The sequence below is a fragment of the Tauraco erythrolophus genome, chromosome 10 (genome assembly GCF_009769465.1).
Source record: "Tauraco erythrolophus isolate bTauEry1 chromosome 10, bTauEry1.pri, whole genome shotgun sequence".
NCBI classification, from domain to species: Eukaryota; Metazoa; Chordata; class Aves; order Musophagiformes; family Musophagidae; genus Tauraco; species Tauraco erythrolophus.
In genome coordinates, this window is record NC_141474.1 from 27924484 (window position 1) to 27950358 (window position 25875).

The 25875-nt window shown below is 36.1% G+C and overlaps 1 protein-coding gene across 1 annotated transcript in view; it reads right to left on the reverse strand.

Moving 5' to 3' along the window:
- AGBL4 (AGBL carboxypeptidase 4) overlaps positions 1-23786 on the reverse strand; it is a 941572-nt gene extending 917786 nt beyond the window's left edge. Inside the window, exons 1-2 of the mRNA XM_086617760.1 lie at positions 23612-23786; positions 23267-23389 (exon numbers count right to left, since the gene is read on the reverse strand). Coding sequence (XP_086473886.1) covers positions 23267-23389; positions 23612-23786 — 298 coding nt within the window. The remainder of the gene's footprint in view (positions 1-23266; positions 23390-23611) is intronic.
- Between the last annotated feature and the right edge of the window lie 2089 nt (positions 23787-25875).

Genomic DNA, 25875 nt, shown 5'->3' on the forward strand with positions numbered 1-25875 from the left:
GGACAGTGCCACCAATGGATACTTTTAGGATGAGCTCTTCCTTTCAGAAAAAAAAAATACTTTTCTTGGTCACTGGTGTTTGAATGTCTGGGCAAGGCGGAAGAGGAATACAGGGATTAAAGTTTATTGAGCAGTATTTTTGAGCCTCCTCCTGCAATAAGGATACTATTACAGATTTCACAGTATAAATAATTTTAAAGTTCTAGCATGTGTTAATCCCAAAGGCCACCTACTTACATCACTTGCAACTTCCCTTTAAAGATAATCTGGAAGAGTAAACAATAACATTTAGAAAGACAACACAAGCAACTGGAAGAACTGTGATGTTTTTATGTCTTTTTATGTTCATTAAGAGGAGCAGTCTTAATGGTGATCCCAGTTTAGAGCACAATGAAAACCAGCCACAAGTAATCCTAAAGATTTAGTGATCATCATTGCCACAAATGAGCAAAATAGCACAATACACAAGCAACAGATATCCCAATATGCTACAAATATCAGTGTGTAAACAGCAGGCTTACACATGTATAAAGAAATTATATAATAAAATCTTGCTGAAGGAATTCAATAGTTTTGATCAAATGAGATTGATACTTAATCACTTGTGGCCAAAGAGCCTTATTTCAAAATTGCCCTTATCAATAAATACTGATGCTTTCATTTAAAGGACCTAAAAACCTGGAGCTGTGAAGAATAAAATGTCAATTTTCACTCTGTAGGGAAATTTCAAAGGATGGAAAACATGGAGTCAGTCTCTTGACTCCTTCTCCCTCACCTGTGAGATTCTTATGAGTTACAAAAATACCAGTAAAGTCCAAGGCTGCAGGATAAATTCTCCAAAGAAAGTCACAAAATCATGTAAATACAGACACTGGCAGCAGTAAAGTAGCAATGCATCAACTTAGTAGGGAGTGTCAAGAACGCTTAAAAATCAGAGGCCCATGTCCTAAGATGGCCATTGCACACCCACTACACCAAAACCACCAAATCCCCACAAAAACAGTCGACTACTGATTTCTCTGCTCCCTCTTCATCAATTCCCCAAAGGCCTCCAATGACAGATGGGCAGTTATTTATCCGTGGCAGTGAACCTTTGTTAAAGGAAAATCAGAATACAAAGAGGTTTTGCATTAGTGTCACGAAACTCGGCTTTCTTTAAAGAATACATGCTATCAAAATGGGTATCTCACGACTGTGTATTTATCTCATTTTTCAAAGCAAAGCTCTTAAAGAAAAAGCATTTGGGGAAATTTCTGTTTGGAAGTCACTTAGCATATAATGGTTGCGATCCTAAATAAATAATTAATAAGTTAATAAATAAATTATAACAACGTCTGCAGCCTTAACCACGGAAGCAACCACCAAGGCAGATCAGGGAATATAAGCAACGGTGGGATGTACCATGACTGGTGTGTAACAGGGAGAAACGTGTCTCTAATACCTACTTTGAGAGGGCCTCGTGCTCAATGTACAGCACTGAATTCATTGCTACCTGTAGCCTCTAAAGTAAAACTTTCTTCTGTTTACCTGCTGCCTAGACATCACGGGTGTGCAAGCAACACTCTGCAAAGGTTAAAAATGTTAAAAGCTGCATATTCTTTACTCCTAAGCACACTACAGTAGCCCTACTTATGTAATGCTTCCTACTCAATACAGTCACTGTTTTGCAAAGACCCTAAGAATTCTTGTAATGCAAAAGGCAACACAGTCATTTCATCTTACAAGTGAGGATATTCCAGTTGATTTATGACTACAGGGTAACGCTGCAATTCTGCCTTTGGCCTAGTCTGCTGCCTGCTACACAGAATCACCATTTTTCCAGGGGAATCTTTGAATAGCATAACGACAAACTGCTACTTAAGGAAAATTAATTGATGGAAACCTCAATCAGTCTGGAGACCTATAGTTAAATTACATTCTCAAGGACCTCTCCAAAGTCACTAGAGCTGTAACTAAATTTGGGGTTTTTTATCATAAAGAAAAAGAAGAGTATTAATGGAAAGGCTCCAGGTATTGTCTTAGAAAGCAATCTTGCTCTTTGAAATGGATCCTGATGAAACCTTCTTTAACTAATAAATTTCTGATTTTATAGCTAAAACTTTCCTTCTGTATCTTATACAAAAATTTCCACGAACAACAGTACTGTAAGGATAGACTTTCAGAACAAATACTGGATCTGAATAATATCTGTCCTATATACAGCTTTTGCAGAAGAAACAGTCTTATTTTAGTTTATTATGAAACCGAATTTGGTTCTCTATGCCACTATCAATCTAGTCACAAAGACAGTTTGGGGGCTAGAAACGTTATTCGCATTCAATACATTAATCCCGTTATTTCATTGCCTAGAAGTGAAATCTTACCATCTCCATGATAAAATTTGCAGATAGACTTTCAGGCAGCCTGGGTACGTTTTTAGCTATTCCATCAGATTAGACTGATACACAACTTCACTGTTCACCTGCTCCTCTGCTGTAGTTCCTAGTCGGACGTGCTTTTGTAGAACAAGGCGATTTCCGTACTTTTTTCTTTATTATACAGCATGTTGATCCGTCTGTAGGTAATGGAACTTGTTCCTGTATTTTTACTTATACAATTTTCTGACGGCTGCGCCTCGCTATTTCCCTTCCTCCAGCCACCAGCCTATTCTGGAAGCCCTCCTTGACTTCCAGTCTTACCAATAGCTACAAAATGTCAATACTGGTTATATCCTAGCTTTACTCCAATACACGACACATAATTACACAGTACCAAGGAAATACCTTACATTGGTTTGCTTTTATAAGACTGATAGACTTTATAGCAGGACTTCTTCACTGTACTCACATGGATATAACAGAAAACTGCTTACCCTCGTTTATCTTTGTTTACTTAAAGCTTAAATTAGACCTTAAAAAACTATCTAGTTGATGTTATTTTTTCAATCAGAAGTGATAATTTAAATATTGACATTTTAGACGGCACCAACATGTCTTTTTCTTCTGCTACGGTTAGAATATTTTATTATATCTGAATGTCTGTCTTAATTTTGTTGGTTTTTTTCATTCTGCCAAATTCAGAAGCATTTCCTTTTATTTCAAAGTATTTCTATGTTTGTAGTAAATTAAACATTAATCTTCCTCTGCAAATGTCAAGTGATATTTAAATGTTTTTCTGGCAGATAAATGATTATTAATATTAATGCAATAAAATCACAGCCTTTTGTCCTTTCTTTGATATTTAAGAAAAAATTAAGAATGACGAAACAGTTCTGCAAAAAGATAATTCATTGGTCTACCATCCACTCTTCATTAGTCTGAGAGGTAAAAAATTACTGATCTTGTGAGACAATGTGTTTATAGAATCAGAAGGGGTTGAAAATGAATTACTCTATCAGTAGTAGAGTGTGTATCACTTCAATATGAAAATGCCTTGTTAAAGTTCATTTTAATTTAAAGCCCCCTTTTTGTCATTCAAAAAGCTTTAGCACAATGAAAGAATCTTTGTCACTTTCATAATTAGCCCCTCTTTCACTAAATGAGAATAAAATCTGATCAGAAGCCCATACAGGCAAGGTCATAAATCAAACAGAAAAGCTCCATGAACAGTCTTGTAAGATGTCCAAAGGCACACGCAGCTTGGAATTAAAGCACTGTGGTCAGGATCCACTCCCAGAAGCACAGCACAAAAAAGCCCCAATATCTGCTTGACAGGCGGAATTTATCTCCATATTCCGTAGCTCTATAAACACATTTTGCTGTTTAGACACAAAAGCAATTCCAGCACCAAGGACGATTCAGGAAAGCAAACAGCTGTTAAAGTACCACTATTACCGTTTGCCAACCAAAGTCAAATTAATTTAACTTAATGCTCTCCCTCCAAACTGTGGCAGTAAAAAAAAAAAAAAAAAGAAAAAAAAAGAGAGAGAGGAAAAAAAGTCATATATGACAATTATCATGAAGTGGGAAGAAAAAGAAATCAAGTTTAATTTTATATACATAAGTGACCATGCAGCCCAGCTCAAACGTAAACTGGATTTTATTCAACTTATTTTCATTTTCAGATGAAAGAAAAAAGACAATTTGAAAGACGTAATAAAATTCTCAACCTTGGACAGTTATGGCAAGAGTGACAGCACATCACTCTCTCTACTCAGGGACCATCAGAATGCCAACAGGAATCCAAGCTATCAACATATTATTTTACTCCCTGTGTTAACACAAAGTGAGGATTTCACCAGCAAATGATGTCTACAACATGGGAAGAGTGGAGGGCAAGGAGAGGGCAAGGTAGGAAGTCGAGGAGAAGACTGTTACAAAGAGGCAGTCGGCAACGAAAATACATACTCTGCAACAGACATACTCTTTACAATTCAATGTATTATGCTAACATTAAATGCTAATTTTAAATATTTATCAGCTGAGTGTTATTTGTAAAATAGCTACATCCATACAAACAGGAATTTTCATGAAAACACACATTTATATCCCTAAAGTACACATAGATGTGTAGACATTTGGATATATTTCTACCTTCAAATACATTACTATGTACATTAAAAATGTGCAGTTTTCCTTTACGAGCTTTCGTTTTCTAACATTTTTTTTCTCTGCAGAACCAAGCTGCTGAAGTCATGTCTCCAGCCATGTAAACACCAAACTACTTTCAAAGTGATGGCTCGGTTGGAGGGCGTGAGTCGTTACATGTCTGTCATATGTTCCCAAAATCTCAGGTTTCATTAATTATACAATGATCATAAGTAATTTGATTCCGCATATTTAGGAGACATACGAAAATTGGTCTGCTAAGCAACAGACTGAAGAGCATTAGTGTGACAAATGCATTTTCTCCATCCTTGTACAGTCTCACACTGTAGTTCACTAACAGTAAACTTCTCGAGTTGGTTAAAAGGTAGCGAGGACACAAGTGAGTGTCCTCTTGGATACAGCCACCTGTTCTCGAGTCACAAGAGGAATGTAATTTCAGACATACGGTATCCCAAAAGTGCAAATCGCAAACTACAAGCAAACCGAGCCTGGGAACTGTGACGAGGGCATGCAGGTGATTAAGCAGAAGGTGTCCCTGCCCATGGCAGGGGGTTGGAACTAGATGGTCTGTAAGGTCCCTTCCAACCCAAACCGTTCTATGATTCTATGATTAAAGAAAGCAAATGGATTTAAGATGGATGGGATGAGAATCTGAGTCAGACATATTATTGAAATTGAACTGCCCAGATCTTTTTCTTATAAGTGAGTACTCCAAACAGCCAATAAAGCTTTTAAGCAAGAAGCAGAGTTTTTTACTATATAATAATCTAGATTTATTGGATTTAAATAAAGAAAACTCAAAAGGACTATGAAGAAAAAAAAATCAAAACAGATTTCCCCTATCCACTGCGACCCTGCAAGCAGGTACTGTTCCCACAACTGCCTTTATTCCCACTCAGTGAACTTGCTAGAATTGAAACAAATTCTAGAGAGCCTCCACTGGATCCCCGAGAAAATACCATCACCACTATGGCCAACCCTGTATCTGTTCCTTGTACTTCTCAACAGTTTTGCAGTCTCCAGGCTCTCCAGCCTCCCTGCTTGCTGCACCCTCACCCTCACTTGCCTGCCCGTGCCGCTTTGTGCTCTGAAAGCATCTCCCTTCTGAGCAGGCTTAGCAGCTTGCAACAGAGGGCTAAATCTCCCCTCCCTCTAGACAGTTCCACTTTGCTCTGTGGTTCCCCTTCAGACAGGGCACAAATGAAACAACATCTCTTTCAATGTGTTTAAACAGAAAACTGCAACTTCATCAAGTCAACATTGTAAAAGACATCTCCAAACTTCCTCTCTGATTCTCCCTAACATCTCCTGATTCTCACAAACATCCATGTGGGGACACTTTAAGTGCTACAGTCAATCAAATAACTCACAATACCAGGTAGATCCTTCTCAGCACGCCCTTAGTATTCAGCTCCTTCACAACTCCTCATGAAAGGGAGAGAGGATACCAAAGGAGAGCCTTTGTAACCAACGATTTCAGATCTTCCCTTTTCCCCCATGCCAACAAAATCTCATACCTTCTCTTTTACTTTTGCTATTACTTTTCACCTTTATCTTCAACACACAAAACCCAGAGGAAACTGTGACTTTAAAAGTCCTATGAAACATAACTATTATTTTAAGTCTCATTTCTCCTTAACCAAATTCTCAACCAAATGCTGCCACTACAGTGGAAAAAAAAAAAAAGGCACCTCTGCCAACTGAGTCTTAACACAACCAGTGCCTTTCTGACTGTCGAAACTGGGAATTACTACAGCTGAAACATCCTGAAACAGCTCTTTACATTGCAGCTATATTAGCAGGCAACTAATGGGAGCCAGAGAACCCAGAGACAGATGGAAGGATATAAGACATGGAGACAGGAGGAGGACTACATTCACAAACTAGGGGCAAGCTCCTTCTCACTAGGCTAACAGGAAACCCGGAGCTTCTGGAAGAGGAAGTGAGGCCTCGCTATTCATCGGCACATTCTCTGCTTCTCTTTCTGAGTCTTTCCGTCATACTGCAGGTCTGATCTCCATCCACCTGCGAAGACAGGAAGCACTTGGTCTTACAGATACCAGTTTGTTCCTAATGAGGAGATACATAATCTTTACCCTTCAGCAGGTCTTCAGCTGAGCTGCCTTGACCTTTGTGATGTTTATTCTGCATTAAGAAAGAAATCGTAAGACACGAGCAGATCAATTATTCTCATATTACTCATGTCTATATATAGGCTGAAGTGCACGGTATAGTCAGAGGCATATTTGAGTCAATAAGCTATTTGCAAAACCTTGGATGGTGAGCTAAGTGGGAGGTTTGGGCTATATAAAAATATGGTCTGCATGTTCCTGTATTAATAGACAAGGTCAATCACATCACATAGTTTTTCTGCTCTTCTAGTAATTCTTTGATATCCAGAAGTTTCTACTTTATCAAGATATCCAGTTAAGCTTGATTTAGGATTCTAATTAGGTGGATTAAAATGAATATTTTTTATTTGACTGTATCTCCAAATTTATTCTCACTGTCTCTGTGTTTGGTAGGATCATATTTTTCCAAATTGAAAGAACAAAAATCAAAAAAAAAAAGATGTAGATTTTCAAAACAGGCAAAATTTTCCTACAATCATGTCAACAAAACCAGAATACAAATCAGTACTTTTAAAGCAATTGGTACTTAAATCACAATACAGTGATTGTTGAGCTGTATCATTGTTTCTCATGGAGGTGGAGTGACCTTGGTCAATTACATAGTTCAAATGTAGCCTTTGAGTATTCAAAAGCAGTGACATACATACACATTTAGCAGCACTACTTCTATTCAGAATTAGTCTTACTGGATTTCTAAAAAGAGGTGCCACTTTACCTCTATTTACTTAAGAATCCAAAGAGATACCAAATCTTTTCAATTAAAAATAAAAATAAAGCCCACTACTTTTATTATATACTGTGTCGTACTTCTAATAGTACACATTGTCAATGAATCGACAACGAGGTCATTTTGTACCTAAATCTAATCTTAAAAATTAGTCTTTGTTCTCATATAGAAAGCGGCTGGGATATTAATATAAGTCTTTTAGCATATAAAGCATATTAACTATGAGATAAAAGGGTTAATTAAAATTACTTCTTTAAATACATCCAAGGTTAATTTCAATTTTGAGTTTGAATTTATACGCATGCACTTTACAACACATTCCTTACGACATACAAAATCTTTTTCTCTATTAAATGCGTCAGAAAGATTTATCACATTATGAAACATTGTGCAAGTAGTTGCATAACAACTATCACCTTAAGAGAGTAAGTAATTATTCATCGTTCCTAATTTTCATAATATTCTAGCTCTTCAACTGTATAACATGTACTTTTTTATTTACTTAGATATAAAAATGCAGATATTTAATGTATTAGTAGAACAATTTTAAAATGTTACTACCAATAGTGAAAAACTTTTTATTAACATATGTCACAAGATTTAAACAAATAGACATACTTTTCAAAAGCTAGTCTTCAAAACCAGGAACTTACAAAGTCTTTGTCTTCATTTTCATGTTTTTACCAGACTGATACGAAAGCATTACCTCTGTGACTGAAAGATGACTTTCTGTCCTACTGCTGATGTGCAAGGAAGTCAGCAACAGAAGGACCTTTTGCTTTTGAACATCCCAGACTCACAAGAGAAATGGCAGACCCACTGTCCACTCTAAGGATGGAAATAGTTTATTATTTTTGCATTTGCTTGCTGCATCTTACTGTTGATAAGGCCTAGAACCCAACCTGAAACAGAACCCACGCAAGCAGACCTTAGCCTGAACACACTCCACTAAAATTGTATGGCTCAAGGTAGCACCACCTGTGTGTATCATACTACAGGACAATTACACTGGCTAGTATTCTTATAAGCAACTGAGTCTTCACATTCCTCTGCAAAGCGTTTGACATAATGATAGACAAACTGTATTACAACATTTTTCTGCTATCATCTGGCAAACAATAATAAAAATGGAGTAATGATTGGCTAATAATTTTTTTTTTCTGTATTACTGCAAGACAAGATTATTATGTAGGACTAAAACATGTTAATTAAGAATAATAACAATAAGTAAGTTTATTTTATTTGCTTAGATTTTCTTGGTCTTGAAATCTTTCTGCAAGATTTGAAATAATTCATAAACTATATCTTTCATCCACAGTAAAATTACACTGGATTGCATTGATCAGCCTATATTTAACTTTCTCCACATTTTCTAATTCATACACTTTGGAATTTTATTTTGCTAAAATATACTAGCCTATATTTGCTATCTCTATGAAGCTACATAAAGACTAAATCACAATTATTGAATTATAGTAACACAACTTTCTGATTTCAGTATTCGTTCTCATACGAATCAACAATTTAACAAATGTCTTCCAGTTATTATTATCAGTTAACACAGCTTGTTACAGGACTCTCAAAGCACACAATATTCCTTATCTCCTCATCTAGGTTAGACTAGCCAAAACCGAATAGGTTGTAAAAGACAGTGCTTGTTCTCCCTACTCTTTCTTTACTCAGCTGGTTCATTCTTCATTAGTTTGAGTCAGTGGAGATAACCTAACACAATTTCTCCAACAGTATTCAAGTTTTCCTGTGATGCTGAAATAATATCAGTTATTGTTATGTTATATCTGAAATAATATCTATTATTCCTAATATCTGTTGAAGCATGGCAGACTTTGAAATAGCACCCTACAAAGAAAAGTCCATCCTATCCACCATGATTCAGGATGACACATACTTTGTTCAATTTTAAAGAGTAATCAAAGGTATGGGCTTAAATCCAATTAGTGTACTTCAAAGGAGATAATGTCAAAATGCTTCAAATGGTGATTCCACTGTACAACACTGAAGCTCTTAACTTCTGGGAGCCTCAGATTTCTGAACTATAAAATGAAAACAAAAGCACCTTGTAAAGCACACGGCAATCTCCTGCAGTAAGACATTATAAGCATAAGCTATTATTAACTACGCAAATATTCTAAAAAAAAAATAAAATTAGATGTCTTGGAAGCCATGTATTCACATCCTAAGAAGTATATTGACATCGTAACGATTGTTACACTACAGACATATTGGACAGACACTTTTAACTGAACTTGATTGTAATCACCCAGAATGTTCTTATTTTCGTGCCATCTAATCAGTTATCTTTCTTCCAGCATTCACTATTACTGACCTCTGGCCTGCTGAATAACAGAACATTTTCCCAATTGCCACATAACTGTTAATTGATAGAAAGTTTTACAAGCTTATGATCTGACCCAAAGCCAACAGAAATCATAGTTTTGCAGAAATTTTTCCACTGATTTCCACACTGGACCATGCACTGAAGATTTGGCAACTGTCAACATAGATCTCCTGTGCTTGAGAGAAAAATTAAAGTGCACTGTTGAAGTTTTTTGGTAAGAAACATTTCCTGTCAAAAAGAACATGCAGACTGATTAAGGACAAATAATCATCAAACATCAGGACAACAGTTCCAGATTCCAGTTCCTTTAAACAATAAATAAATATATAAATTGGAAAAAAAAAAGAAAGAGTTTTGGGAAGACAGATTTAAGAAAATCTTTCAAGGAGGAATAGTACAGATATTTGTAGAGGAAATCACACGAAAATGGGAAACCATGACTGGAATAAAAGGGACCAAAATGTTTACTGATGAAAATGCAAATGCAAATATGAGGGAAGGAAATAAGTGGATCACTAAATCCAAAAGGATGAAGAAGAGCCCACAGATGGGAATAATGAAAAATAAAACAGATGCTAATGGAAGGCCGATAACATAGAGTCCTAGAGATGAGGAAAACAGGGTTTAATTTGATATAGCATTCAATGTACAGGCTCAAGAAGTGGGGTTCAACATTCTCTCAACATACAAAAGAGGATACTTCAGCAACAACATTTACAAAAATGCAGAGAGGAAAGAGAAATAACAGGCAGGATAACATTGTGATAATCAAGTGGGAGGGTGACAAGTCTTTTGGTTAAGAGAGAATGGATCAATCCTGAAGCTACTGAAACAGAAGAACCACAGGAAACACATACAGTGATAACCAAAAATCAAGTTTCAAATTGCTATTAACTTTTATTTTTCAGACGAAAGCATAAAATAATTATAACATTGCTGTTCCATTCCTTGTCTTAACTTTAGTGTTTAGTAGGGAGTACATCTACAATGCATTTCAGAGGAATAAGTGCATCATCAAACGTCACCTTACCCAGCTAAGGCACAAATTAGCTAGCTCTGCTATTCTGACAGCAATGTATTTGTAACAGCACAAAACTCAGAGCAAACTGGCCATCTCCGTATTTATCCAGCCTCAAGACATTTTAGGCTGCAATCCAATTTGACTGTCCCTACACAAGTGGCTGTCAGCTCAGTGCAGGTATACGTGCATTTATATGATCGCTAGAGCACTGAAGATATTTCATTGTACAACTTATCAGTATTATGAAAAATATACGTAAAGCATTACATAAATAAAACAATACAAGTAAATAAAAACTGTAAATAAGAAGAAAGACAAAAAAGGAACACAAGTTCAAAAAAAAATTAGTCAATAATTTCAAAACTCACTTGGAACATAATTTCTTAAGCTGACCAACAAAATACTGAAAGGAAAAAAAAATCTAGACGTATTATTCCTTAGGTCTATATGTTTTTATACTGCATTCATGAAATAGACCTAAAAGTTCTCACATCAGGTATGTGACATTCATTTACAGTCTTAGAAAAGGCTACTGTCATGGTTTAACCTGGCAAAAAAATAATTATTCATAATATAGTACAGTAGCAACAATAAACATTAAAAGATAACTTTAAAAAAAACAGAATAAATCATACTTCTTATGAACAAAAAGTCATCTTACAGTTTCAGACGAAAGAAAATGAGATGTGGTTCTACCACAAATTGTTAGAATACAGTAATAACCCTGAACATATTATGGTAATTTACCTTCACATTATGTTATTGTAGTAGATCCTGGAATTCCAGTAGCTGTCTAAAGAACACACAGTGATAATATATGGTTTGTTCCCCGTTTGTTTTCAGAAATACAAACACTAAATCAAAATTAGCATGCTACAGGCTGAACCTAGAAGGCAATTAGGTTAGTAAACAGAATCAATAAATGCAAAATGAAGCTCTGCATGTTTCCCACTTAGTAACTTGTATCCAAATTCCTGTTAGACTGAGCAAAATATTCTAAAATATTTTGTCTTAAAATCAGAGAGTATCAGACCAAGAAAAAACATACTTTTAGTTTATGCAGAAACACCTCTTCTGAAATATGTTTTTCAACCAGTATTCTTTTAAAAGTACAGACCATTATGTATTTCGGAGTGTTTTGTCTGTTCTTGCATTACAGTGGCAGCTCAAACAAACAAAGATCTGAATTTGGCTTGTTAACTTTGGAACAGCAGGCAGTTCAGAATTTTAAAACAATTTAGAGAACAATGACAAGAACAGAATCTATCTGAAGTGTATTCTAATTTCAGGGGGGAGGAAAAAAAAAAAAAGTGGTAATCCTCTAAGTGATTTCTAAGGGATCTCTGGAGATTGTCTGGTGCACCCGCCCCACGCAAAGCAGGGTCAGGGAGAGGAGGTTGCTCCATACTGCGTACTCAGGTTCTGAATACCTCCACGGATGGAGACTCCACAGCCTCTCTGGGCAGCCTGTTCCCCTGTCTTCAACTCATTTAAAATAAAAAAATATTGACATGTGATCATGCAAAGGTATTCATTTATCTGGAGTTGAGAGGGAAGTAAAAGAAACACTGTTGTGCCAGTGAGTGCTGCCCAAGCCATGCACGGAGCAATCGGCAGCACCACACTCTGCACGTCGCACAGTGACAGAGAAGCAGCAGCACCGCGCTGCTGGGCGACACAACCAACGGCCCTTTGAGTGCAGCACCTGACGCAGACGTTTCAAACGTATTTCCTCTGCTTCAGTCCCCTGCCTTCTGTGCCCTTATTCTTTATAACATCGCTGTTTGATCAAATCTAGTAGACATAATAGAAGATACGAAATTTCCTAAGTTTCATTCATCATTTGGTTCATATGAAACTGATGCAAAGCACTCTCAACATTTCTCAGCCATTTTGCACTCATTTCACACAGCTGAAATTCACTACAAAAGGTGCTAGGCAGTCAAGACCCATGTCTTTTGTGCTGCTTTGTTCTGCGAAACAAGGATAATATTACAGGTTATTGAACTAACTGAACAAAATACCACTATTTAGTCTTAGCAGAATATTTCAAGCTTCTCCCAGATGAATATAAAACCTTTCCAATACCTCTTAGCTCCAAAATATTTACTGTTCTGATGCCACTTCATCTGTTATTCTGAGTACAGCCATTCCTTCTAATAATCTGTACAGCACCAACTGCATAAGCAGGGTAAAGAACACTTCTCAATTTCTTCTAGTTCCAAATGGCTGATTTAAAAAGACAGAGGTTACGGATATAAACCGGACAGCGAAGGCAGAGAACTACTCTGGGGAAACAGCAAGGAGAAGCATCCCTAACAAAATAAACACCAAAATTTTTCTACTGGCACTGCTCTTCACTGTATTTTCCCTGGGTTTGAGAACCCAGCAAGATGAAATTCTGGAAGGGTGGTTGGCAGCTATATTTAAGGCTCAAAATCAGAAAAAAATCCAAAAGTAAAGCTTAGGTCTGCACTGCGCCCATCAGAAAAGATTGACCTGGACCTATCAATCACTGAAAACTAACATGATTCTCTATTTTAAGAAGCAATTATTCAAAGCAATTATTTCCTTAGTCAGTAACTGAAGAACAGGTCACTTGTTACTATAGAGTAACTACAGATTTATTCAAATCCAGGGATTTTATGTAAAAAGAATTTTGCATCTTTTCATCAGTGACTTCCAATGCTGTGATAATTTTTTTAGGTAAAGCACAAACTCAGCTGGATTTTTTTCTTCATATATTCATATTTTCAACTGTCACAGGCCTCTGTTGTGCCCCTATACATACCTCTATACATTCATGAGTGATTAACTGATGTCACAATGGTGTTCATATTAACATGTGCAGTTTGAAATAAACACAGCTGCATTTATGTCAATGATTTTATATTCAAATATATCTGATTATGCTGAAATAAACACAGCTGCATTTATTTCAGTGATTGTACATTCAGATAAGGATATTTGTTCAGTGTAATGTAATGTTCCTTCACACTGGCCAGGACATTGCTATTCTTTCTTGTATTTCCCTCTATCATTTTTCCAGATGGAAAATTTTGAACAGAGACAGAAAAATGGAAACTGGAAAATTTTTCTCAGAACCTGGTATATTTGCAAAATCCTCAGACAACTTTGCATAAAGTATTTGTTGTTGATTTTTTTTTAAATTCCTTCTCTGTCAAAAAGCAAGCTTACAAAAAACCCACCAAAACCTGAACGTCTGATGGAAATGTAAGTAACAGGAATGACACTGCAAAATCTTAAGGATAGATCTGCATTGGGTGTGTTTCTGCACAACTGCTGTTAATGACAGTACACCATCTTCAATCACTATCTTCCTAAGAAAATTAGTTGGAATGGAAACAGTAAAGGTAAGATTTTCCTTCCTATTGCATGATGTTAATTTTGGCTTGTAACTATAACTTGTAATCTATTTTTATAAAATACTAAAAGATTATCATATGAACTAAAAGTGATTAACCATTCAACCAGATATATCTATTAGGCGAGATCAAGGTCTAGCCCAGTACCTGCCAGAAGTGGATCCCTAGAGAAGAGTGTGGGAACAAAGCAATTGTTTGAAGATACCTCCCCAGAATAACTCCTCAATTTACAATGTCCAGTTTATGAACCTTCTGAGTCAGAGATGGTGTCCGTGTTTAGTAGCTCTCAACTGATTTTTCTTCCCTGGTCTTGTCAGTTGGGCTTTTTGCTTGAAAGCATTACACATGTAAATTTTTAGCATCCACCGCATCCTGCAGGAAGACACTCCACAGCTTAATTAAACACTATGTGAGGAACCATTCTCCTTTGTTTGCTTTCAATGTGTCAACTGCTAGTCTCATTTGATGGCCCTTATTTTTTGTACAAAGAGAACTGACAGGGAACCACTGTTTCATATTCATTGACATTTTGACTAAGAATCATGAATTTACAGATCTCTTAATATATTCTTCCTCAGTTGTCTCTTTTCCAGACTAAGGATTCCTACTCTATTTTGTTGTTCCTCACACAGATGCTGTTGAAAATCTGCTCTGAACTTAAAATTATCCAGCCTAAGACATCTCTGCTTCCATTTCCAGTTGCTTATTCCAGTCCCTTTCAGGTCATTCAAACAGCAAATCAACATGAGTGCTTGTATACTAGCTGTGGAAATGCAAACATGTGGTAAGAGGCAGGAGGGAAAGGCTAGGTTTTGAAGAAGGTAGCATGATAATCAGAAGATAAACAGACTGTGAAAATTATAATCAGCACGTCAACTACAATTAACATTCTAATTCTTTACTGATGCTATTATACTAATTCTTCTTGCATTGTCATTAGCTCTGTAAGTCATCAATATCTATTTCCCACAAGCTAAGATACTTGACTAATGCTGTATTTTTCAACTGGTATCATATCAACACAAAGCACTCCCCCATTCCTAAAAATGTCTTCCATACTCTACTCTGTTTAGATATTTAAAAGGTTAATATTTAGTTCCATTTGCAATGCTGACCTAGCAAGAAAGAAATTAATTTGGCATTACAGCAGTAACATCAATTTCCCATGTAACTTTAGTAATGCATTTACTGGAAAGAGATTAATATCAATTCCATAAATCATTCACATGCTTTTTCCGGAGTTTGAGACATCTGAGTAATGTCATATATGTTAACTGATACCACTTTGTGCATGCTACATCCATTAATCTATGCCTAGGGTCATCATTAAAAAACAAAACAAAACAAAAAATCAATCTTTTGTTCTTCATTTTTTGGTGACTTCTAACTTGCAGTAGTGTAAAGGTATTGATACTCTGATAGAATAACGCTGCTCCGAACTGGGAACAGACATTTTCAGGAAAAGGAAACTTTGTTAGATTATCCCTACTGGTGGCAATAACCACTTAATATCTTTACATGAAATACAGCACAAATTACTGTCAACAAATAAGGAAATAACTAAAATAAGGTGTTTCGTTAATCAGACACATCTTGGTGGCATAAAAGTAGGCTGAAAACAGACATCATTACTGAAACAATGTACTTACTTCATTTCTTTTGTTTCTACATTGCACATGAGCATTCTCATAGAAGTGAACGCCAAAAGAGTCTACCCGACTTAGTGATTCTAGCTGTATATGGCACATTATAATATAGGAAATTTAGAATAACAACTAGTTTTTGCTCTAAAATACAGTTTAGTCTACAACTAAAAGTGTTTACACTGGAAGAAAATAGCTTTAAACATTTTGTGCGCTTTTTATTTCTATGAATGTGCTGTTACTACATGCGCCTGTATTGCTTTATTCCTGTTCCAGGATATCATAGTAACACCACTGAAACCAAGGTGAAGAAGGGTACTTCACCTGAATGTAAACACACGCAGGATCAGCTTGTTTAACACTTTCAGAAGCATATTACACTTACATATTAGATGGCCAAAATGCAACTGTTTCCTAGGGCGGATTTCAGTTTTCCTTTGAACATAATGCTAATGGTATTGTTCTGCTGTATCATCTTAGTTTCCATTTTTAAACTTTTTACAAACAAAAATGTCCATTTCAGAAAATGTTTTGCTACTCAAATTTTACACAATTTTTTTAATCATAAATAAGATTAATCTCACCTAATTTTTGCTGTCTGAAGTTACACGTCAAGTCTTAGCAACTGGGACATAGGCACCCCCAAAGGGCAATTCATCCTATATTATCTTTGCTTTTGTTCCAAAGATATCTTTCATGGTAAAGCTCAATGGCCTATTTCACGCCTGTAAGTGGTTACAATGAGATCAGCGGAATTACAATCACTTACTGCAATTTTGAGTGTTGTACAAAGTGTTTTATAAGTACATTATTCTATTTTTAAAATACAGAAAGATATTTAAAACCTTAACAAAAATGATACGAGAGTACTTCTCAGTCACATGAGATCTCTTAATACATTGTAAATCTTAACTGTTTCCAACTGATTAATATCATTTGCAAGCTATCAGCACTGAATTTTTTCATCAGGTTTCTAATACAAAATATTTTATAAACCTATTTCTTTCTGTAGGAAAAGACAAACTAATGTTTGTCAATCATCTTCACTGCAAGGTGGTGGTACATCAGTCAACATAATAATATGAGATTTACAGTAATTGAAATTGAATTTAAAATTTTACAAAACTTTAATTACAATCTTTTGAACATAAACCACAACACACAAATTACCCAATCATAACAATTTTTCATAAAAAAAATAAGAATTCATCCAAAGGATAGAAGATTTAATGACTCTTGGCGGAGTTCCACTTTTTGGTTGAAACGAGAATAAAAGCAGACGGCAGCTTCATTTCTAATTTCAAGAAACACAGTATTTTTTAACATTTAAACAGCATTATATTTGACTAGCAAGCCAAAATATGTATTTTCAAAACCTTATAAAAAGCCACTGTATTTAACAGTATAAATGCTGAGATTTGTGAACCTCTGTGAGCCAACGCTGTTCCTTCAATCCTCAGAAGCAATTACAAAACAAGCAATTTGAGCCACACGCAGCAGAAACTGTCGAGCTTGGGATTTTTAACCATCCTCACAACACATCACAGTCTACCACCTCGCTCCAGCTTCCTCCCATCTTCCCTATGACATCCTACCAGGCAAGACAGAGGGCACTGTGGTTAATCCATAAGTATGCACAGGCCAGAGTGAACAACCAATACATCCGTGGTGACTGACAAGCCAGAAGATACCAAACAAAAGGAACACTATTTGAAATCCCCTTGCATTTTTCTTCAGTGAAGCCACAGCCAGCAGTGTCAGTAGAAGTTTTTCATATGCCAGTTCTCTACATCAAGAGCCTGGGGAGGCAAAAGCTATAGCCATTTCGAGCCCATCTCGAAGGCATCTGTGACGGAGCCATGAAGGCGACTTGTGGCTACACCCAGCAAACAGTCTTCGCACAATGAGAAAAAAGGTGTGGATGCCTCTGTAGGCACAAGTGTATTCTGAGCTCAGAGGAATTCCGGTCCTTTCAAAGCACGATGAGCACTGCAGTGAAGATGTTGCTGAGTGGAAGGTGCTGCTTACAGACTGTTTCACAGTATACTTCCGTAGTGGTTGTGGAAACACAGTCTGAATGCACAACAGTGTGAGCCATGCTTCATATCCTGGTAGAACAGTAGTTGATGGACTCTGGACAGTCCAAGACGAGATATTTTAAAAAGCAAGTCATCCGTATTGTCCGATAGCACCCCCTAGACTACCACAAGAATCCAGTATCTTTGAGGTTTCTCCGGATTTATGTGTGATGGGTGTGCAGGGAACCTGAACTCGAACTGCTTCAAACACTCGGAGAATCTAGTCAATCACCAATGCTCTCACAGGACAGCATAAACTCAAATCCGTAGATTTCAATCTTTACACAAAAACAAAGAAAAATATCCATGACCAAGAGCTTCTGATGTTTCGTGGTCCATTTCAGAGCTACAGGACAACTGTGATTGTGTTTCTGATACAACTCATTGTGTTCCAGCCTATTCAGCCATACTTCTGGGCTTGGAAGAAAAGTGATGTAACTGTCAGCTATATTTATTTTCTCTGAATCCTGGCATAAACGACATTTTTGCAGCCTGCATAATCCTTGAAGTTCCCATGCTTTTGGATCATTGTCAAAATTCATCCTCCCTTTTGCAGAGCCAGAAGATTAGACTGGCACTCTGCATAAAGGGTTGAACTGGCATCAGTGCCATAAAAATACTGGTCTCTTTTTAAGGATTGAGACATTTGCCTTATGTTTTCTTTGTCCACTTTGCAAAATACATGTGAAAGGGTTCGTGTGTATCATGTAAAATTAATAAATAAAATAATTGTTACCTCATGCAGAAACAAAGCTCTGCAATTATGTAAGTTCCCAGAATAAAAAATGTTTTCCAGCACTGGAGGTATCATCTCTAAAAACATCTGGTACAGGAAAAAATGACTAAGCAAATAAAAAGAAATTTTAGCCACAACACATAAGAGGCTGCCGCCTGAAATACCAATTCACCTTGAGTATAAGACACCAGATTCCCTGAAGAACATTTTTATATCAGCATCTGGGTCTGACTCAATCAGGAAGGACCTCTCTGTATGGCAAGAGTGAATATATCCTTCTCCCTGAAAGACTATATTCTGCAAAGTTCCCAGTCCTGCCAGAACAGACAGGATGAGAAGTGAACAGCACTGCATTGCTACTAAACAGAAACTGTGTTAATAATTTAATGCATTAATGAATAATAGGAAAAGTAATTCCAACTGACCAAATGTTTACTTTTCAAATGTGACATTTATTTCCTTTAAATTGGTTCTGTGCGTAGACAACTGTGCTTCCATTTTTTTCCTGAAACTAAGTCATGTTTCTTGTAAAAATTGACATTATCCAAAAATTATGTTGTGGTATGCAAGAAATCTGGATTTTCATCAGTTTCTTTTTTGCTAATGATAAATTAATGTAAAAAGTTTCTTTTGGCAGTATATATTCTTAAATATTCATAAAAATAACAAGGAAGATTCCAGTTAGAACACTAGCTGAACTACAGGAAACACAAATTCAAATTCCTGACATACTCACAAGTTGATAATTCTCTCTCTCCTTCACTCCTCTGTCTGTTATTTATAAGATACAGGGTTCAACCACCATTCTTCATTTTCAATAATTGTATCTATTTTACAGCAATGATTCTTTCATTAGTATTAGATTCACTAAAGGTAAGTTGAGTGCAAGCTACAAACTGGTTAGGTAGCTCTTCTTCTGAAAAGGATCTGGACATTATAAGGGATCATAAATTTTGTAGAAGTCAACAGCACTGTGCTATTGTGAAAAAGACTGGACTGTCACATAGCAGAAGCAAATAGATTGCAAGGCATGTCATGTAATAAACTCTACATAGTATTGGCACCAGCTTATCTGAGTATCATGTTCACCTTGGATCGTTGCCTGTCAAGAAAGGCATGGAATAGCTGGAGAAGGAGAAAGACCAGAGGAAATAAAGAATGGTAGAAAATTTGGAAAATGCGATCACTGAAGAACTATTCAAAAAAAAAATAGCAGTTATTTAACCTGAGGAGGGAAAGGCCAAGGAAAGATATGATAGCAGCTTTCCATTAAGTCAGAGAAGAAAGGAGTAATCTGCTTTCTGTGCTTACAGGACTGGGCAAGAATTAATGCATTTTTGGTAAGAACATTTCTACATAGAAGAAAATGTTTCCTATATTGAGCAAATTGCAGTCTTAGAATGGATTGCTGCTCGTATTGAAACTTTCCTCACTGAAAGTCTCTGAAACGGATAGGTAGATAAATATCTGTCAGGGATGGTAAAAATAGTGTATTTTGGCTCTCAACAACAGAGTGGACTAAAAAGAAATCCCAATGCCCATTTCAATTCTATTTTTTTAAGATTTTTTGAAAGCAAGGCACTTCGAAACAGCAAACTGGACATTGGTTTTCAGATTACATAAAAACACACCTGTCTGTCTCAAACAAATTCATAGCTGTCAACACTATTTAATAAAATAACATTACAAAAATGTAAGCATATTAAAACGCATTTTTTCTATATGTGTTAATCCTTTTCCTGCTTTCTACAAGTTTAATACTCTGTTCTGACAGGTATTTACTTCCATTTCTACAATATAAAATCATAGTCATTGAAAAATAGGTCTAGAAGGGAACCTCCAGTTTTATCAACCAGATCTTTCAAGAAAATAAAGAATGCAACCAAAGAGAGGAAAGCCACTTAGGGAATCACATTTAACACAACTTCCATTTTGAAAGTAAATCATCCACGAGTACTCCATGGGTATCACTGTCCAGCCAGTTTTGTTCCTTCCTAACATAGCTTCAGTAAGACCAAGATCATTTGCAGTGAAAATGTTATATAAACCAACGTCAAAAGTTCTACTAAAGTTGCATTAGATATAGGGTTATAATCACTGTATAGTGTAACTATTGTGAGTTTCAATTGCATTGGTTTATTTTTAAAGATTTAATAAATCCTTACAGAACTTAACTGTAAAGAACCTTTAATACCTCATAAACATGAGGCATCTTGGATTTCAATAACATATGTTAGTAACAATATCATCATAACAGATAAAGCACAAGTTTTAGAAAAATCTATAAATCATATCCCAATAGCTTATTTCCTTCAGGTATATTTAGGTCTATAAGATAAGACTAACTTGGAATTATTATAAAATTAATATGTGACCTGTTTTCATAGAATGGTTTGGCTAGGAAGGGACCTTTAAAAATCATCCAGTCCATCCCCCTTGCCACAGGCAGGGACACCTTTCACTACAACAGGTTACTCAAAGCTCGGTCCAACTTGACCTTGAACACTTTTAATGATGGAGCACCCACAACTTCTCTGGGCAACCTATACTAGTGTCTCACCAACCCTCATTGAAAAAAATTTCTTCCATATAACCCATCTAAATCTACCCTCTTTCAGTTTAAAACCACGGTTCCTTATCTTGTCCCCACAGGCCTTGGTAAAAAGTCTTTCTCCATCTTTCTTGTAAGCCCCCTTTACATACTTAAAGGCTGCAATAAGGTCTCCCTGGAAACTTCTCCAGCTGAGCAACCCCCATTCTCAGTCCGTTTTCATGGGAGAGGTGTTCCAGCCCTCTGACCATTTTCACAGCCCTCCTCTGGACAACTCGAGCAGCTCTGTGTATTTCTTGTAGTGGGGACTCCAGGGCAGGATGCAGTACTCCAGGTGGGATCAGTTTTATAACCTGTTCTTTGAAAAAGGCAGTTCTAACAGGATATTGCTGATTTTAAGGTGGTACTCAAAAAGCATCAGTACACTGCTATATAAATGTTGCATACTACGGTTTGGATAGTAGGAGGGGATAGATTTTGGCATTAGTAACAATTTCATAAAATAACTAATAGTCAGTTAATTGGCTTTGACCAGTTAAGGTACTCTAAGCGATTACTTGGCCGACATATAACAAAAGACACAGTGTATTCACATATGGAGTGTACACATGATTATCATTCTTGCTAATACATCGTCATCATGAGAAAGTAAATTAAGGTATTAATTTTATCCATGTTTGTATTTTGAAGGTGTCTGAACACACAAAGCAACATCACAGCCTCGTCATGCTACAATATAAATAAACACAGTATTTCGAAGAGCATCTGCCTCTCTCACATGCTGTTATTGTCAAAGTATATAAAGTATGAACATTACCTTTGAACTGAGTAAACGTTTTAATTTAAAAATATAATTAATTCTATTGTTCAAAAACTGGAATTAAGGCATCATGCAATGATTCATACTACTTCACAAATAATTTGATGACTGCTACTGATCCTTTTCGTTGCAGAGCAGTTTAACACAATAAAGTAAATTTCTCAGCTTGGCCAACTGATTAATTTCATAAGCCATTTTCTCATACAAAAAATCATAAAACCATAACTATTTTTAAATTGCATTCAAAGTATTTTTAAAAATACATAACTATTGTCTAAACCTTGAGACATACCTTAAAAATAATACAGTCTTTATTATTGACCGCATCATTTACACTTTTTATGTAATGTAATCAAAGGATTTAAATAACTCAGTTTAATATTTACCCAGGAACTGGCAGCCAGTATTCTACCCTGAGGGACACAACTCTTCATAAAAATCTCATTTTACAAGACACTGTAGCAGTTTTGGCATTACCAGCACCTCTCACATAAACCATGCTGAAAACTATAGTTTATTCTGCCAAATGCCTTTTGTACATATGGTGTTTAACAGTGCTCTGTAGGTCTGTAAGCCAGTAATAATAGATTTAAGCTAAAAATCTGGAGACACACAGCTACATATATATATAAACAACACTACATATATATATTTATTTACCTACATACTCCTCATGCATATAAACATACCTGATTAAAAACAGTTGTTAAACTAATATGCTACCTATAATTCTTGTAAAAATAATTTATCTTTCAATTTGCAGTAGCTTCCTAAAGTTTAATTGACATCAGAGGCAGAGCTTCCATTAACCTCAGCAGTACAGAATTAGGCCACAAGAAACGTAAAGAAATGTATTTAAAGACCGCATGTACATGTTTGTAAAATCTTCTAACTGTGCAAGCATGGGCTTGGCACTTAACGAGCTTGACTCCCCCAGTAAACTTCCAAATTAAATTTTAAAAGAGCATATTTTAAATACTACATCTTCAATTAGTAGTCTACAAATACTGTATATAATAATATAATAAAGTCCAGTTACGTGTCTACATGTGGTAAGAGATGGGCCTGATGAAATGTATATCGCAGGTAATAACAAACTTCACAACTCTTTTTACATTGGACCGGTCTGATTTTATGTCATGCTCTGACTGAAGGGAATCAGTGAGTTTCGCACTATTTAATGCAAGTCCTCTTTAGAATTCAGACGGTTTTTATAAAGATGAATGATACAGTTAAAAGTGTTAATATATTGACAATTCTGCAACATAAAATAATGCTGAAAATGCTTACCGCTTTCAAAACAGGCATCAAATACAAGATGGCCTTTTTTAGGCTGTCCACAATAACCAGCTGGGAGAACAGTGTACTTGCTCACGTTCCCTGCTATGATATCATCACTTCCTATGGCACTACCTGTTACAGTAAAAGCAAAAAAAAAAAAAAAAAGCATGAGCCTAAAACAGAAAACTATAAAAAAACCAGAATGATATTCCGCTTGCTTTTCTACACGACATGAAATTTGCATCATTTAACATATCCACCAGTAAATGAGTTCTTTCTTTTCAAAGTTTATTTTAGGATTTGGTTATAACAATGGCATCATGTGTTAAAGCTGCTCTAAGTAACAAACCACACAGCCTGGTTTCTTGCACGAGCATTTCCTGTGGCTGAACACTCTCATATGCACTAGTCTGATGTTCAGGTGATCCACTTCTTTTGACTGGAGCTCTCTAAAACATGCATTCTGCATGGATTCCCCAGAATGGAACTCCACAGCAGCATCTTCCCTCATCATAATCCTCAGCAGCATCTTCCCCCCTATAGGCATTAATGGGATCTTTTTCCTCTATCCCACTGCCTATTTTAATGCATCTTAAACGAACTTAGAACCTTTGAGACTGTTAAGTACCACTCATATTTGAAATTTGAAAATTATTGGAAGGGAGAGACATACACTCATGGAGGCATGTGATTATCTGAGCCTTGCTTGCTTAGGAAACAAAACTCAGAAAAGGAACTTAAATAAAGAAAAAAAATAAATGTGGGGTTTATTTCATAATAAAATATATGAGGACATAAATTTTCTATACAATGGCATGATTTTTGTCAAAACACATCAGTAGTGCATATATTGAAAGTTTTGTCCTTCCAGTCAAATTATACTGTCTAACAAATTGCGGTATGCAAAAATTTGTTTCCCAACAGGGATGAAAGAACAGTGATTTTTTTTATTTGAGAAATGTACAAGAAAGTTAAAATTTGTATATGATATTAATTATTAATATTATAGTATAGTGAAAGGAATACACAATAGTATAACTGGCTGTTTATTCTTCTGACATTGGCTCAGCGTTTTCTTCACTATTTACTGTTTGGACAACAAACATTTAACAACAGAAAAACTACCTCCTGTGATACAGAAAACTAGAAGAAATGTGTATGTCTTCAAGTGTGGAAGGCATGTGATGGAATAATGGGATGATAATATCTTATTTCACTCTGATGAATAGGGCTACTAAGGCTTCTAGAAATAGACTTTTGGTCTGTACTGATTTTTTGACATTTAAATGGGTTACGGGGGATGATGAATGTGACAAAAAGCTCAATTTGTTTTATTTTTATATCGAAAACTATTTCACACAAATGTTACAAGCAATTCATATTGGCCCTGAATGATGAAAACAGCTTATTAATTAAAACTGACCTTTCCATACATAAATGTATTCCACCTCTTGAGGCAAAACACCTTGGCTGAGGTAACAAATTATATCCATGTGTTAGCGACACCACAGTTAAAGGGTCTGTCAGGCTTTCTATTATATACCCATATTTTCAGAGGTGTATAAATCCCAGATGAAAAAATATGTATATCCAGGTCAACACTTGGCCTATAAATCCCTAGTCTTCCCAGGGAAGAAATTTGAAACTTTTTCTCTTTGAGAAGTACTACAACAGAACAAAGATAATTTAGACCTTTTCTTATCATAATCCAAAAAGTTAGACATTAAATAATGCATGCTGTTATTTTTTAGCAAAATTACTATTTGCAACCTCAAAGTTATTTGGTTTAGACTGATTAATTACCCACAGATAGAAATCTGCAGCATTTAAACTGTTTTCTCTAAATGTAAAATCACTACTTACTTATATTTTTAGCTAGATGGTTTTCACCCTGTAGAGTTTGGCAGCACACGGATACAATTCGCTTAAAGGCTCGTAACACAAGAGGCAAACCTAGACCTGAAAGAGGCATCTGTGCATCTGCATGGCCATGATCATGTCACTTGATGCAATTCCACCCTCTGCATCATGCGACCTGTAATTGAGAACAGCAGCCACAGGAAAACTATTTCCTCAGTTTCAGTTCAGTGCCACTTTGATTAAGAGTCCCCATATACCTGTCGCAGGTAGTCAAGTTAATCATTTGTAATCCAATACATGGAATCAAGGATACAAAGAAAAATTCAGGGAAAACTGGCAGATCCTCACCATGAATGCATGAGCTGCCAGGGACCAAAGCGAAAGAATGGGAGGCAGGGAGTCAACTGAGTAGAGCAGTAAGAAGATTTAACCCCTCCTGGTAAACGCTCACTTGTAAGTCTTGCCTAAAAGTAATAGGCTTCTTTTAATTCTTAAAAGATAGCTGGGAAACACAGCTAGGATAAAGATGAAGAAACTAGAAAAGATGACATTCATAACACTGCCACCACAAGACAGCGTAGGAAAAGCAGGCAGAAGACAGAGCTACATCTCCCTTTCCACCTCACTGACAAATTAGAAAATCTGCCAATGGAGTCTTTACGTGACGCAGAAGGAAGCTGCCAAGTAACTGTGTCCTACCAAAAAGTTTCCATCTGCTCCTCCTGGCCTAATGGGGCCATTCATGACTGAGAATAAAA